Source organism: Mobula hypostoma, chromosome 11 (assembly GCF_963921235.1).
Source record: "Mobula hypostoma chromosome 11, sMobHyp1.1, whole genome shotgun sequence".
NCBI classification, from domain to species: Eukaryota; Metazoa; Chordata; class Chondrichthyes; order Myliobatiformes; family Myliobatidae; genus Mobula; species Mobula hypostoma.
The window spans coordinates 55,607,512-55,624,420 of record NC_086107.1 but is presented as its reverse complement, the minus strand read 5'-3'; the positions used below and the strand labels follow the sequence as shown (position 1 = coordinate 55,624,420).

General features: G+C 41.7%; 1 protein-coding gene across 2 annotated transcripts in view; it reads right to left on the bottom strand.

The window, feature by feature from the left end:
• Window positions 1–1,170: 1,170 nt before the first annotated feature.
• LOC134354292 (tetraspanin-32-like) overlaps window positions 1,171–16,909 on the bottom strand; it is a 71,293-nt gene continuing 55,554 nt past the window's right edge. The window contains exons 6-8 of one of the 2 annotated variants that reach the window (XM_063063219.1): window positions 12,117–12,203; window positions 9,617–9,700; window positions 4,323–5,561 (exon numbers count right to left, since the gene is read on the bottom strand). In XM_063063219.1, the coding sequence (XP_062919289.1) occupies window positions 5,463–5,561; window positions 9,617–9,700; window positions 12,117–12,203 (270 nt within the window). In that variant the 3' untranslated portion in view covers window positions 4,323–5,462. Of the gene's footprint in view, window positions 5,562–9,616; window positions 9,701–12,116; window positions 12,204–16,909 lie in introns of both variants that reach the window. The other variant, XM_063063220.1, reaches the window with a different exon arrangement.

Here is a 16,909-nt window from a genome sequence, read left to right as displayed (position 1 = left end):
GAACCAGATCCCCAGATATGGGTAAATAGCCCCACTGCCTCCTGGGCAGCCTTGGAAGAGACGAAGGCTACGGGAACAAAGCCAGACAGCAAATCCGGAGTGGAGCCCCTAAGGCGGCTGGACGTCATTGAACATCCTTCCAGCAGCACCTGCAGTTAAGCTGATGGCAAGCATGTTGCTTCATAGTCTTTCCTTTGGACTACACTGGTGAGGCCAAGATGGGGAGCTTGACAACTGGGCATCTCAGGATCTCCATACCTTCTGCCCAGGCTTGTGTTGATCATTATCATCACCCTTTGTCCTTTGAGACAGACGGATGCCAACCACCAACAGCCACTTATGAAGATAGGTTGAGCGATCAGCGTTGTTCTTTTTGGAGAGAAGGAGGATAAACGGTGACTTGATAGAAGTGTACAAGATGATAAGAGGCACAGACAGAGTGGACAGCCAGAGATATTTTCCCAGTGCGGAAGTTACTAATATGAGGGGCCTAACTTTAAGGCGTTTAGAGGAAAGTGTCAGGAAGATATCAGAGGTTAAGTTTTTTACACAGATCATGCTGGTGCATAGAAGACACTACCTGGCGTGGGAGTAAAGGCAGAAATATTTGCAACACTTACGTGCACGTATGAAGGTAAACTGGAGGGCTGTGTGGGACGGAAAGGTCATATTGATCTTGGAGTAGGTTAAAGATTTGGCACAACACTGGGGGCCGAAGGGGCTGAACTGTAAGATTACCCCGTTCACTGAGGAAAATGGAGTTGTATGTAAATATTGCGACGCAGTTAAATATTGGTGTTCAAGAGATTTTGGGTGTCCGTTGTGGGTATAATACACTGAATGGTCTTCTGAGTGAGCACTGTCTTATGAGGAAAGAATGATAGGCATGGTATTGGCAGATTTGCTGATAGAGTTAGACAATAGGTAAAGCAAGAAATTAATAAATTAAGGAGCTAAATTGAATGTTGACTTTTATTACAAAAGAGATGATGTAGGAATATAAGGAAATACTACTATAAATCTTAAATGCTTCATTGTGCTCACTGTTAGAGTCTAGGAACTGTTTTGATCTCATCACTTACTGAAGGATATACCTACGTTTGAGACAGTGTGAGTGAGGTCCACTAGGTTGAGTCCTAGAATTAGGGATGGGAGTGGAAATTGCCTAATAAAGAAAGAATGAGAGGAATAGGCCTATCATCACTAGCGTTGGATGTGCTTTGTAGTTCCCTACTTCAGAAACATATCAATGTTGAGTAATTAAGTATGTTCAGATCTGAGATAGAAATTTGAATGACAGGAAAATCAAACATTATGGGCATTGTGCTGAAAAGTGGACCAAGTACGAGAACTGGCATCGGAGGCTGCTCCTCCTGTCTTCATCTGTAGACAACAATTTCTAGCAGGGTGCCTTTATCAGTGATTTTACATCAAAGATAGTTCCAGGGAAAAAACTTCGCTCAGCGGATGTCCAGCATTTTTTTTCACTAATTACACAAAAATCTCACAACCTGCTCATGAAGTAGATATCTTTGGTTAACCACACTATTTAAGTTTATGGTCTATACTCTATATTTAATCTAATTAAATTGTTTATTGCTCACATGTATGATGCTTAACATTTACATAGAGTCAGTTACTGCTGTGGTTTATAGTGAAGCTGCATTAAATCTCTGTATCCTGAATCACAACTAAAAATTGCAGTAAAAGTATGCAGAAATTTATCATATACTACTTGCCAGATGTTCTGTACAGTATTTGTTCCACGCAGCAGAGCATTTCAGCATTGGAATTTTTTTATAAATGTTATACTTACACTCACATTCCCACACCCACTTAGCCCCATCTTGATTCAGATTCTTACTCTCTTGGCCATTGGGACATCTGTGCCTTCAAACAGCCACTTGGTAAATGAAGAGGAATTTATAGCTTGTGTTGAATGAACTGGGCCTCTTAAACTGAGCTGACTTTCCCCTCTCTGCATTCACACCTTGCAAAACTTCCATTTCAACTGCCACATCAACTCCCTCCCCATATCCTTCCTAACACTGGTCTATCCATTCTACCAAACCACGCACAGAGCCAGACGAGCTCCAGATGTCCAATGCGTGGGGTATCTATGGCTTTAGCATTATAGTCTAAATACACAGGAAGTCTGTACTGAGCAGAGTAGAATTTCCACGAAACAGGAAACAGGGAGTCCTAGTAAACAGAGGAAGAGAATCTTTATAACACATCTACAATCAAGTCTCTTAATGTTTTCAGCAGATCATTTCTTTCTTTTACTCTTGATTTCATTACAGTTCTAATGACTCAAACATACACCCTGAAAATTGTGTAACAATAAGGACCAGTGTGCACCCATCGCAAATAATTATTTGATGTGCTAGGGACAGCACTATCTATTGCTCCACCCGGAGTAGTTATCATGAGAGGGCCTGACACCTGGTATCTCCACAAAGACAGCACCTACACCTGTGTTCCATTCTGCCCTTGTACACAATGTTATTTGACTTAATCCCCAGCTGGTATATGACTGGCAGTCCAGTGTAATTCAGATCTGTACTGGTCTCTCAGAGTGCTCAGCCTTCTGTGCCACTTTATTCGTACTGGAAGGATCGCCTGCCTGTTTAGTTTTGCATTCGTGCTCTCTGCACGGCGGCATTATACAGCCTCACTGCTTGCCGAATGTCATACCTGAATGTTTGGTAGACTTCTGTTGTGTTACAGATTCCTCCTTCCATCGTGTTGTTGGATTTCTACCTGCATAATTTTGTGCTCAGCCTTCCTGCCGGTTTGGTGGTGCATTCATAATCTATATTTTGTCATCAAACCCTTGTATTGCTTTGGCTATAGATCACAGACTTTTTACATTCTTTTTTTTGTTACTTTTTTTCTGTATGCCGTTTATTCCCACCTTCCAGCGTGTTCAAAGCCATGCTCTGGTTGCCTGCCTGTTTATTTCTGTCTCTCCATTTATTCCTTGGTTGTATAACAATCCTCCAAGAGAACCACAACTTTACCGTAGGGTTTGGTGGCTTGCGGGCATCAATGACCCAGAGACCCAGAGAGTCAAGGCCTTGTGCTTTGGCTCTTGGCAGGGTCACCCATGCCAAACAGGTCAAGGGGTAGAGGCCACTAAGAGTAGTCCAACAGTCCTCCGGGTTCGGTGGGGCGGGGGGTAGGGCTAGCAACCGTGACTGGTCAAAAAATAAATTGTTATGGATACAGCACTGAAAAAACCCTTCTACATCGGTGGGCGATGGGAAGGACAGACAGAGATGGAGGACCTTCGTTGCTGCCCTAAACACCAGCAGTGTAACAGGCAGTAAGTATAACAGTGCTTTGGTATTTTACCAGTCCATGTGATTCTACTCAAGCAGGATTGGGAACGATTTGATATTGCGCTGAATTCAATAAGACCACGTGGGCCTTTACATCTCATCAGTTTTTATTCTTCTAACTTATGGAGCACTGAAAAAATGGTTTCCATCATCCTACATTAATTAACATTAACCTCAGCTCACCAGAAGCACGCTTATCTCTCTCTCAATATGTAAGCTGTACTTAAAGCCTCACACTGCAGGAGGATATGTAATCTAGCTCCACACCAGTGAGCTCTTCAGAGGGCTTCATAGATGACTTCTGAACAGTGTGTTAAATTAATTTCTTTCCTCACTTTAATATTGACCACAGCTTGGATTCTATGAGAATCATGGTCTATATTATACTTTAAATGGACAATATGTATAAATGCACAATTATTATTACTGTTGGCTTGATGTGTTTAGTAAGTTGCAGCCCTTAAGTACACGATCTCTCTTTCAGCGGCGATAGAAATTTCCACAGGCAACATGCACCTGTAATTTTTACAAGCACATATGGTGCAGGTGTCATTGGATGACAAGTACATTCAGGAAACTTATCCAATTTTAGCTGCGCAAGTGCAGTGAGTTGTGGTCAACAATACCACCACAGCTGTTGTCCTCATCTCTACTCAGCCAACAGTACAAGGCGACAATTAAGTTCAGAAGTTTCGGGGCCTGTGCAGCTCAGTACCACATCAGCTGGATTACTGACCCACTGAGCCATTGCCAACAAGATGGAAGATGTTAGTACCAAGTATTTGAGTGTAACAAACAGACTCTCACTGCAGCAAAGACCATCTGAAGGCACTGAAAACATTGCATAATTCATCCTTTCAATGGTGGAGGCAGCGTTGCACAGAAGCTGTATTGTTTACTAAACATTGGGGCTATTCATCTGTCAATCATGTCATCTCGCTGCCTGTGTGTGAGAGTCACCCAGAGGGTACCAAACAGTGAAACATTTTAATTTTGGAATGGAAAGGATCTAACACTGAGGTCAGGAGTACTGTCAATTTGTAGATTGCTGTGGGGGAGGGAATGGTGTGAAACAAGAGCTCCAATCAATTAGGAGAAGAGGAACATGACTGCTTGGTGTGATGCCCACATCATCTGAGGGCGGCATCTTATTTGTATTTGTATTTTGTTACATCGAAGGAGGACATTTAACCCATTGGATCTATGTCTGCACACAGAACTTTCCAACAATCCCATTCCCCTGGTTATTTTGTGCTCTATTCTCCCTCCCATAACCATGAACCACCTTTTGCATCTCCTGCCGTCCACCAGTAGAAGGAACAATTTATAGCGGCTAATGTGCAGCAACGTGGGTGGAAACTGGGGCCCCCGAGTGAAGCATACGCAGTATTAAGGAGAGTGTGCAAACGCTACACCTCGTCAGCACCAAAGATTGGGACTGGGCCCTGGACGCTGGAGCTGAGAGGCAGCTGCACTTGCTGCTGGGACTCTGAGCCACCCATATATAGGTTAAATGAGATGGGGTTGGGGGTTGGTATTTGATTAAGGCACTATGATGGGAAGGTTAGTGAGAATGAGAGCAAGGTGACTTAATGTCAAAATGGAAGTGAACTTAATTTGTTCAGATACCAACCTGAAGAAGCAACAACAGTACAATCCCAGCAGTTATGAAAATCAAACATTCCAGGCTAGCCCTTAAAACAGAACAGTTATTGAAGCAAGTGCTCTTTAAAATTAAGATTCATTGATATATAATAAAATTGCTAGAATGTGGTCAGGAATTTGGGGAGTTTTTAAAATTTTAATTTTTGAAGCCATTTCTTTGAAATAGAATGTCAATGAAATTGACTAAATCACAGTATTTCACTTTCAGATTAACAATAGCATGAAGCGATACATTCATTGAAAGTAGAATTTGTAGGCAGAGTACAATAGGGAGGCAGGGGAACCCCACTGGGCTTGCTAGCAACAAATCAGTGTGAAGTAAACACATTGCCTCAGAATAAAATCACAACATGCTCTAGGGTAAAGGGAATCAAGCCCCTGAGAGATAGTATCTTTCACAGTTGTTACCATGATCAATTTACAGGCTCCTATTTTCAGATTCCAGCCCAGTATTCAATGCTTCCTGCATACTCTGTACTTCCCTTTCTTCTTCCAAATCTGGATCAAGCAAGCAGCAAAACAGAAGAAGGCAGTCAGGATCATTCCATAAACCTACAGAAAAAGTAAGAATGAGAATTTTAAGATCATAACTTTGGCTGACCAAGTTTGAATATAAGATAGTATTATGACCAATAAAACAAAGTGAAAGTTAGGATGTGGGCGGTGGAGTCTAGATGACCCCAATTTTAGAGAGTACAAGGGAGGTCAGTCATAGGTATAATGGTATAATCAAGTCAACTTCAGTAGCAGTTTTTAGAATTTTTCCATCAGGAAATGCTGTCAATATTTATAACCTGCATGTTTAGCCAACCACTAAGGGTATGCCTACCTGCACCTTAAGGTCTTATGCTTACTTTTAATATGTTTTTCCAAGCTACACATTCTTTTTTTTACTCACTGCCTCAGATTATATCACTTCTAAGTTCTCAACATCAAATTTTATCTGACATGTATCTGAAAGTCTCCGTTCCCTGAAAGTCTTCTATTGGTTTCCTCACAGCTAACCACCTTTTCATGTTTGTGTTACTAGAAAATGTTGGTAGTTTTTCTGTATCCCAAATAAAATGAGTATATTAGCTGTTTACACTATGGGTAAATTATGAAATGCAATGCCATAAACACTGGTGCCCGGAGGCATCAAAGTTTACATTTCTCTCAGTTTTCTGTCCTCTAGCCAACTTTCTTTCTGCTTTGATGCTAATCCTTTAAAATTTTATTCTCCTGTGTCATTTTATCAAATCTGCTCACCATCATCACCTCATCAGATCTGCTCACTTGATGAAAGAAAACTTTTATGGCACTGCTCTTTTTCCTAATGAAGTCAGCTTTCTAGCCATTATTTCAGCCATAGGAGAATATCTCCCACACATATTCGGAGGTGACTTAACCCCTAAAAAATCTTTTGGGGCTTGGTATGCCCTGAGGTGAAAATCCACCTTTGTCTCAACAGGTCCATGAATCCAGAATGCAGACAATTATCAATGTCATATCTATCTATTTTCTAACAATGTAAAAGGAAGCTATTCAGTCCAGTAATCTTTGCTGGTTCTTGAATCCCAACAATTTCATTTGTCCATTTACTTCTCTGCAACTTACTCCTTCTCACGTACCTGTAAGCTACCCTGGTTCTCTTGTCGCTGCCTACAATGGGGTCATTTGCAGTGGCCAATTAGACTACTAATCCATGTATAATTTTGGGATGTGGGAGGAAAACTGGAGCTTCCTGGGGAAAGTCACGTGGCCACTGGGAGAAGGTGCCAAGTGCACGCGAACAACATTGGAGATCAGGAGTGAGCCTGGGTCGGTGGAGCCGTGAGGCAGCAGCTCTCCCATCTGCGCCACCATGTCACCTCCATCCCAGATGAGCAACTGTAGAATTCTGCTAACCATAGTGTTTCTTTGATACTTGCAACTAGAAAACAATTGTAAGAGCCATGTGCAGTGGCAGAAGGACACCAGATTCCATGTACATTTGGCAATGATCACGTTACCTCGCCAGCTAAGGTACAGTCAGTGGGGATTTCGATAGTATAGATGAACTGTCATTGGATGGGTAACTCAGCAAGAGAAAGCCAAAGAATCAATGCTTGGAAGTAGAGCTAGATACTGCTGAATGAACACTCTGTAAAGATCAATTCCTGGTTCTAAGGTGAGTGGATGACAAATGTGTGCACTCTGTTGTGAAGCAAATTAATACTTGCACAGCATTTATGAATGCACCATGCATATACTTAGCAGATGTTTGTCAAGTCAGCTGGTAGATCTACTGAATTTATTGTATTGCCATCTTTGTTGCACAATTGAGAATTGCAGCTCTTAATGGACAGATATAGATCTCCAGAATATCTACACTTGTTCCCACTTAACAAAGATACTGTCAAGCCATCTAGCATTAAATTTTGAGAAACTGCAGGTGTGGGTGATAAGCACTGATCTCCACAACGAACTGAATCCTTGAAACTAACGCTCTATTTTGAGTTCCATCATGGGAAGGAGTTACCAGATGGTCGCAAAAATGACTTCGTGTTTTTGAAGTTTCCTTGAAAAAAATTCAACATCCCCACCAACTCATGGGATTGCTGGCCCATGATTCAAATGGAGGGAAAAAAAGTAGCCCTGAGCCCATTTGTTAGGAGAACACATAAGCTCAGTGTAAACAGTGGAAGGAGTCGACCACATCCTGGACCAACCCCGGCCCACCCTCTCAAGAAAATTCTACCCTATTGGTTGCACATTGTCTTTATCAACCACCACACCACATACAGAACAGGAGTTGAAGGGGTTATCCTTGATCCTAAGAGACTCTGAAGGAATTATATAATAGAGTAGTAATAGTAGAGAGGTACTTGGAATGTGGGATTGAAGGGTTTTATAATGTGTTTTACCTTGCTCAGAATGACTATTCTCTCTAGTTACAGCTTTTTATGCCTCCCAGTAACAGTCCATGGCATGTACTTAACCAAATAGTATGACCTTAAAGATATTGTAGTGTCATAAAAAAGTATGGCACTGAAGCAGGCCCTTCAGCCCATCTAGTCCATGCTGAACCATTTAAACTGCCTACTCCCATCGACCTGCACCAGGACCACAGCTCTCCATACCTTTACCATCCATGTACCTATCTAAACTTCTCTTAAATGTTGAAATCGAGCCCGCATGCACCACCTATGTTGGCAGTTCGTTCCACACTCTCACAACCCTCTGAGTGAAGAAGTTTCTCCTCAAGTTTTCCTTAAACATTTTACCTTATACCCTTAAGTCATGACTGTTGTGATGGAAATGAGACAGATTCTTTGGGTCTCAAAGGCAAGGATTCTGGACACACAGTTTTAACAATAAGGAGTTTATTTACAAGGGGAGAAGAGCTTGGGGACAACACAAGTGGCTACAATATTCGCACAAACACGCTTAGAATAGATGAGTGTGAGGAAAGTCCGGTCGGCAGTACAATACATGGGAAAACAGTGTGGGGACAGAGTACAGGCACGTATATAAGCAAAGGAAAAGTAACTACGATACCTGCCACCCCTTGACTATGGGCAGGCACGGCTCTCTGCTACAGGGACAACAATAAACGCTCCCAAAACTCTATTCAACGCACAACTCACCAACAGCAGGGTGGTCGCTCGGAGATAGCAAAAAAGAGAGTGAGCCAAGCACATGTAGCACCCTTTATAGGTCAGGCGGCTGGAGGGCCCAGCCCAGGTGATTCACCGGGGGAGCAACGGCTTGGTGCTAGACGGGTTAATCCAATTAAGGTGGCCAATGGTTAAGTGTGCATTGATTAGTTGGAAGGGGTGAAATGTTGACTGGCATGTGGTGTGCCTTCCGACCAGGTAGAGGGCAGTGCTGAGCCATGACAGGCACAGCTTTCTGGATACAATGACCTCTAGTTGTAGTCCCACCCAACCTCAATGGAAAAAGCCTGCTTGCATTTACCCTATTTATACCCCTCATAATTGTGTATACCTTTATCAAACCTCACCTTAATCTTTTACATTCCACCGATTAAAGTCCTAACCTATTCAATCTTTCCTTGTAACTCAGATACACCAGACCTAGCAACATCCTTGTAAATTCTCTCTGTCCTCTTTCAACCTTATTTACATCTTTCCTGTAAGTAGGTGACCAAAACTGCCCACAATACTCCAAATTAGGCCTCACCAATGTCTTAAGCAACTTCAACGTAACATCCCGTCTCCTGTACTCAACATTTTGACATATGAAGGCCAACGTGCCAAAAGCTTTCTTTACGACCCTATCCACCTGTGACACTACTTTCAATGAATTATGGACCTGTTCTTCCAGATCCCTTTGTTCCACCTCACTCCTCAATGCCCTACCATACACTGTGTAAGTCCCACCCTGGTTGGCCCCACAGGAGTGCAACACCTCACACTTGACTGCATTAAATTCCACCTGCCATTTTTCAGCCCATTTTTCCAGATAATGCTACAAGCCATTGATGTCAGCAGTTTCTTCAACTGCAGTCTTCTCAAGTTAATGTTTTCTAGTAAATATCTCTTTTAGATGGACACTTCAAAATGTTCTTAATATGCAAGCAACAGAAATGAGATCTTATGTTGCAGTGTAGATTGACATTTTACCGTAATAATTCCCAGCAAAATATTCAGCACTCCAATGATAGTCATATTGTCGGCGACTGAATACTCTATTGATTGAAGACAATCCTAATGGGTAAAACACATGTTTATTTAAAAGCCTGTCTAGAAAGTCACTGAGATAAGCACAATGCACTTGAGAAACAAAGTTTGTAAGATCTTTCAGTCAACGTATAGCTTTGACACTTTTAGATTGTGGCTCATAAACAGAGCTAGCAGCTTGGCAAATTGGTTGGGCTGGCTGTAGTGTGGTGTCAAGATAAGGCTGGCTGTTAGTGACTGATGGTGGTGGGATGCCAGACCAACAGATCAGTAACCTAGGGGTTGGGGGATTAGTCGATCAGTCGCTGTGAGGGGGTCGGACAGGTAGTAATTCATGGGGATGTAGTGGTGGGAACTAGTGCTGAAGTGTGACGGCCCTGAAAAGAATCAAATAAGTACATCACTTGTAGTAGTTTTCAAGCACTGGACTCCATTGATTTTTCACTATCACTGAATCAGTATTCACAAGTGCTATGATGGGCTGCGTCTGCCATGTGTGAACAGTAGGTGAAGTGACTCTGCATACTGGGAGAGGCTACAGTGGCCAGTGGGGCAGAGGGGAGAGGTGTGGAATATCTGGGCTCCTCCGTGGATATATTAACAAACACACAGAGGATTTGTTAACTTGTAATTCACTGATTACAGGTGATCCAATTTCTAAAAGTATGACCATGTTAGAGATGGTTGTGGACTACAGGAGGAATGGAGACAGGCTAGACCCTTTGACATCAATGGATCTGGGGTTGACAGGGTGAACAGCTTTAAGTTCCTCGGCATAAACATTAGCGAGAATCTCATGAGCTCTGTACATACCAACTGCGTGGTGAAAAAAGCACAACAGCGCCTCTTTCACCTCAGACAGTTGAAGAAGTTTGGTATGGGCCCCCAAATCGTAAGAACTTGCTATAGGGGCACAGTTGAGAGAACCCTGACTGGCTGCATCACTGCGTGGAATGAGAGTGGTGCAGACAGCCCAGCACATCTGTAGATGTGAACTTCCCACTATTCAGGACATTTACAAAGACAGGTGTGTAAAAAGGGCCCGAAGGATCGTTGGGGAACCGAGTCACCCCAACCACAAACTGTTCCAACTGCTAACATCTGGGAAACAGTACTGCAGCATAAATACCAGGACCAACAGGCTCTGGGACAGCGTCTTCCACCAGGCCATCAGACTGATTAATTCATGCTGACACATTGTATTTCTATGTTATATTGACTATCCTGTTGTACACAGTATTTATTATAAATTCAAAATATTCTGCGGATGCTGGGGCCTTCTCCTTCCCACCCTCCCCCCCACCTTCTTTATAGGGCCTCTGCCCCTTCCCTCTTCAGTCCTGATGAAGGGTTCCGGCCCGAAACATTGACTGATCGTTTCCACGGATGCTGCCCGACCGGCTGAGTTCCTCCAGCGTGTTGTGAGTATTTATTATAAATTACTATAAATTGCATATTACACATTTAGATGGAGATGCATCGTAAAGATTTTTACTCCTCATGTATGTGAAAGATGTAAGTAATAAAGTCAATTCAATTCAATTCACATGTAACCTTTATGAACCAATTGCTCAGGAAATGCATTGGAATAATAATTTGTTGGAGCATTGCTGATTTCTGATATGGGGATAGGAGGGATTGGGCTTCATGTTAGGAGGCAAAGTGCCATTGGTTTCTTCATGAGAGATGGGTGTAGGTAGGATGAGATCTTCCTTACTTTCAACCTTCCAGTTTCCTACCCCTCATTGAACTGCAAACAAAATTGGAGATGAGGAAAGTTTGGTGGGATTTAGTTGTTTTGTTCACTGACAAGATAGTTCAAGTTATGGGGATGGTAGTTGTGGAACAAGTTGGACAAAGATCAGGAAAAACACAAACATTAATTTTTCTTTCGGAGTGGTTAAGCATGATATTATAATCTGCACTGGGGGTTACACCCTCTTTTAGGGTATTGTTCATCTGAGAAATGCTTGAAATTTCTGTTTTGTAGAGAGTGGTGAATTGCTGAATTCTCCACCCCAGTTGCGAGATCACCAGAAGTACTTAAGATGGAGCTAACAATTTTTTTTTAAGTTCAGCCTATGGAGAACTGGCATAGGAGAGAAGTTATCAACAGCATAGATCTGCTACGATCGTACTGAATGATGGGACAGACTTGAGAGGCCAGAAGCCACCTCCTGCTTTTATTTTCTTGTGCTCTTGTGTATGGACTGAGTCGACCTGAACTGACAAGAATAGTTACTGGCCATTGGCTGATATGGTCTCTATTGTTGTATGTAATCCCAAATGAAGTCCTTACTGCTGACCTGTAATCTTGAATTAGTTGTCCATAATCCCAGACAAAGTCTTTAATAGCTTCTATAATCCTATACACAGCCTCTGTTGTGCCTCTAATGAGAGGCTAAAATATTAAGACTGTAATTAATTCCAATATTTTGTATACCTTTAGAGGTCCACGATCTGGAAAGCACGTTTCATTCTCAACCTTACTGTTGTAGCTGAATGCTGAGATTTTTCCACAGCAAGAAAACTGAAAGACAATAGAAAAAGTGTTGTTTTATTGGCCGTACTTTATCACACCACACTGGTTCAGGAAAATGCACTCTGTGTCCCTAGCATTTCTACTGAATACCAGCCAAAAATAAAAACAAAACACTATAAAGTTCATTGGCAAAACTGGAAAATGCTTGTATCCAAATGATTTAATGTCATGTATCTTTCAATTTAAGCACTGAATTTGTTCATATTTGTGGTTTAGAACTGAATTATTTAGAGTCCACTTCCTCATCCCTCAAAATATATTTCCTTGCCTTCACTGTCCCCAGTCTTGAAGGTCCTGGTAACTTGCAGAAGTGGAACTTCATGCAAGTTATTCTTTTCATGTTGTTCATATAGGTAATAAAGCCATGGAGAACCGGAACAGTCAGACATTGTCATTTCCTCTCTGCATGTTCCTTCCCACAGACAGACAGACAGACACACACACACACACACACACACAGACAGTCACACACACCTAGCTCTGATCATGCAGAGCAACTCTAGCTGATTCTTGTCTTTAAAGTCCATGGTAGCGACATTAACTTTTTCAGCCTCTCATTAAGGCAGAAAAAAGTGCAGCTACAGAGGGAGCACGGAGTTTCTCAGTTTGAAGGCCCAGCGCTATGGCAACCAATGCATTTTTCAGCCAAGCCATATGAAGGGCAAACATGCAAGGTCTTCCTGGGTTCTTGGACCATTCCATATTTCATATTTCATTCATTCCATATTTCTGGATGAGACCCTGGTCCCCACACTGCGGATAATGCGCAGAGCAAAACAGGATTATTTTGCCATGACTTCCTCATGAAGGGTGCCATCATACAAGAAAAGTAACTAAGCGATAGGTCAGATTCACTTCCACTCTTGTGAAGCAGCACCGCAAAATCACTAGCATGCAGCATATGTGCCTACCGTGCAATCAAACTGTAGGGAATAGCCTCAGATCATAGCAATAACTCCTGAGGACGAAAGCACTTTTGCATCCCATTTAATTAGTTTACCGCAATTTTCTACAATTGTGTGTGGGACAAACAAGGTCCTACTAATAGGAACTCCTGCGAGGAGTTACAAATGCACTCCTTGACTCAGAGAAAAAAAAGGTGAGGTCCCAGCCGGGCAGCAGATGTTAGGTACAACACCGAAGATGTTGTGAGGCACCTGTCACTATTCACAGATCTCCATTTACAGCCTTGACATTTCAAGCTGGTCATGTCAGAGAACACCTGTTTTTGTCATAGCACTATGCCATCTGTTCCAGCCAACTTGCAATGCAGGAGCAGATTCTCCCTTGCATTCAATTAACATTAGTCTTGTGCCTGACTACACATTCATTAGATTCTCTCCTTGTCTCATTGCCCATCACGTCCACATTACTTGGGTGGGCACAAAAGAAGAGATTCTACACCAGTTCATTCAGCTGAAATCGGCAAAGCGGGCAGCTAAAATGGACGAAGAAACTTGTAGGTTTCTTGCTCCCTTTTCACTGTTTTCTGTATTCACTGCTGTTCTTCGTAGGAAACCAGAAACATTTTCTGAAGTCTCTAAATGCAGAGTGAAAACCCAATGTTATCATACAGATCTGACTGCTCTTTGATTGGTGGTCAGAGCGGGGAAGTCCTATAGCTTTGGTGCCAGTTGAAGATGATACTTGTGGAAACCACATGAGCAGGACTGCTTGAGTGTGAAACACTTCCAAAACCAATTCCCTGAACCAGCAAGCAATCCACTATCCCTGTCTGGAAACCTCCGACTGTTCGATATCCAGTTGGCCTGGTGCCTCTTCCCATTTGGTGGCAGCCTGGAATTGGGCTTCAAGTTGAGAAGTCAGCATGGTTTAACACTTAAGTCTACGCCCACCTCTTCTCACTCACTTTGTGCTCTGGTTAAGATACTAAAATGACCAGGTGGATGGCTGTGAGTATCATTGCTACCGTGGCTGCAGAACTGTTGCAAGACTCCCAAGCACAACTGGATTGTAAGTATAATGATCTGCATTATTATACCCAAAGTATCATGCAGAATATCGCTTCTATAGTCCAACAAAATTCTAGGCAGTCAGTCCAAAAGTGTTGGAAGTAGTCAGTCCCTTTCACATGCTGCATAGGTTATGCAATAAGGAGCAAGTCAATGGGGGCCTCTGTTAAAACAGTAATAAAGGATAAAGAGAAAAAGCAAAGAACCAAAGATAAAATGTAAGAATTTGATGCTGCAGTCACTGGAGAATGACTGCTACCAGTAATGCCCTGATCTGGGATGCAGTTGGTTGGAAAATAGCAGGTTTATCTTTATCCATTTGCTATTGTTTAACTGTAAACTCACACCAGTCCTTGAGCAGCTGGAATTTTAATTTGGCTGTTTATAACGGAGGCAAACTGCACCAAAGATAAATAAAATGCTTGAATTTGATTGGGTGATGCTTAGTTAATGAAGTGGCAGCCGCCTGTGGCCATGCTTTCCTTATCATCAGAAATTCCTCGGAGTAATCCCTGCCCCACTGCTGTAAATGGTGGTGAGAGCTACACATATGTGCATTATTAGAGTTGCAACAGGAATTTTGGCATGATTAGGCTTACAAAGTTGGGGCAGCTGCATGGTATCCTCATAGCATCTAACCTATTACATGGAAAGTTGACTTTAAGGTCTTTTCACCATCCTTCAGTTGCTTCCTGATCACAAAACCATGAGAAAGCTAATAGAAAATAGCTAATGTTGGAATGCACACAAATGATGAAATGACTCAGTCCGAAATGTCGACTGTTTATTCTTTTCCATAGAGGCTGCCTAGCCTGCTGAGTTTCTCTGGCATTTTGTGTGTATTGCTTTCATTTCCAGCATCTGCAAATTTTCTCTTGTCTGTGATTCAGCTAATAATGGAAGTTCTCCACATGTTCACAGGTAGACTGCATTCCTTGTGGACCACCCTCTGAAGATAAGTAGCTGCCTTTCAATTGGTCTTCTTCATCAATGTATACTGCAGTATACTGTGTTGTGATTGGGCCTGTGTTGGTAACTAGGCAAGGCCGAATATGTGAAGGCCTACATTTAATGGAAACAGCTTACATCTGATGGAAAAAAAACCTCTGACTTCAGGATGGAATGTCATATTCAGAGGTTTATTGCTATATACATTCAGAAAAGTTGTTTCTTTAAGTGACGGAATAAACAAGAATGAAAAAGTGATGGAGAATTTGTGCTGTAAACTCTTGTACTTTCATTGCCTTAGGGTCAAATATTCCCGGTGAGTGTTCTTCTCAAAAATCATTAAGAATATAGTTTGATGTTTTGTTTTGTGGCAGTGGTGTGCAATTTTTTTTGGAATTGTGCAGAATGAATCCAGATGTTGAAATTTGGCAGAGCACCTAGACATTCAGCCATGTGGCAGCCTTTTTTTGTTCTGCTACTGCAAGTAGAATTGTTTACCATTAAAATAACTGGGTGATTATATGAATCTATTGCTGCCTTCACTTAGGCATCATAATAAAACTGAATTTGTGAAAATAATGACCTACATTTGGAGGTACACATGGCGTTCCCTCAAAAGACATAGTTTACAGCTTGGAAGAAATTGGTGGCAGAAATAACGAAAAATTGTTGTTCAGAGTTGGATACAGTCATTCCTTTATTTGATTTTGGCTTCAAATCTTTGTTCTGAACTTTGAATATTGAAGACAATTTGGCAAAGGCACAGCTTTCTCATAAAATCGAATGAAGTATGGATTGTGGGTGTCAGAGAAGACGTTGGCAGGCTGTTTCACTCTTTATTTAATTAATTCCATCCATGTTAGAATAATTGAAGAAGAATTTGCTATGAGAGGCGGTTGAAGATTGTTGAATATAATGATCCATATTTTACACTGTGAAATACACATCTGGAACTTCCACAACAGAAACTGAACAATGAAGTACAAGTACAACATAATGCAAGGACTTTTGAATAATTAATTTCGGCCAGACTGTCCTTGTCTGAGAGAATGTGTATTGGATGTGCAGGAATATTTGTGTATATGTTTCATATTTATGTATACGTACTTTCATTTGGAAGGAAATTTGGGACCTAATAACTGTGAACTCAAATTTCCAATCCCATGCATCATATTTGTTTAACTAATTATCAAACTTCAGTTCATATCTGGACTGAAAATAGCAGGGAAGATAAGTGCGCAAAACTTAGAGAAAGAGGTCCCCCCACACACCACTTATGACCCTCCAGATGAGGTGGTGCTGGCCTACCATTCTTGCTCTTTATTCTCAAATTAAAAGTGTTTTTCATGTCATTTATTTTAAGTAAAATTGATTTCATTTAAAATTATATTAAGGACTATTGTTTAGCTATCGGTAACTTCTGCGGCTGAGTCGAAGTTGTCATGAATATTTTCACTGTTGGGTAACTTTTTCTGAGACTAAACTGAAGTTGGAAAATTGACCCTGAATGCAGTTCCTCTTGTAGGTCCTTGGAAATTATTTGCACTGACTAGGGATTAAATGCAAGATTTCCCTGCTATTTATGGCTCAGCTACTGAATGCCGTAAACCCATTGAAATAAAATAAGGAAGTGATTCACATGTTGTCATATTTTTCTTATTGCTTTGGTAGAAATGTTGTGCATCCAAATACTTGTTAGTGAGGCTAACCACAGCCAGGGAACAACTGATAATAGCATTTCTCAGCAGCTGCACCATTACATCTGGGACTCCT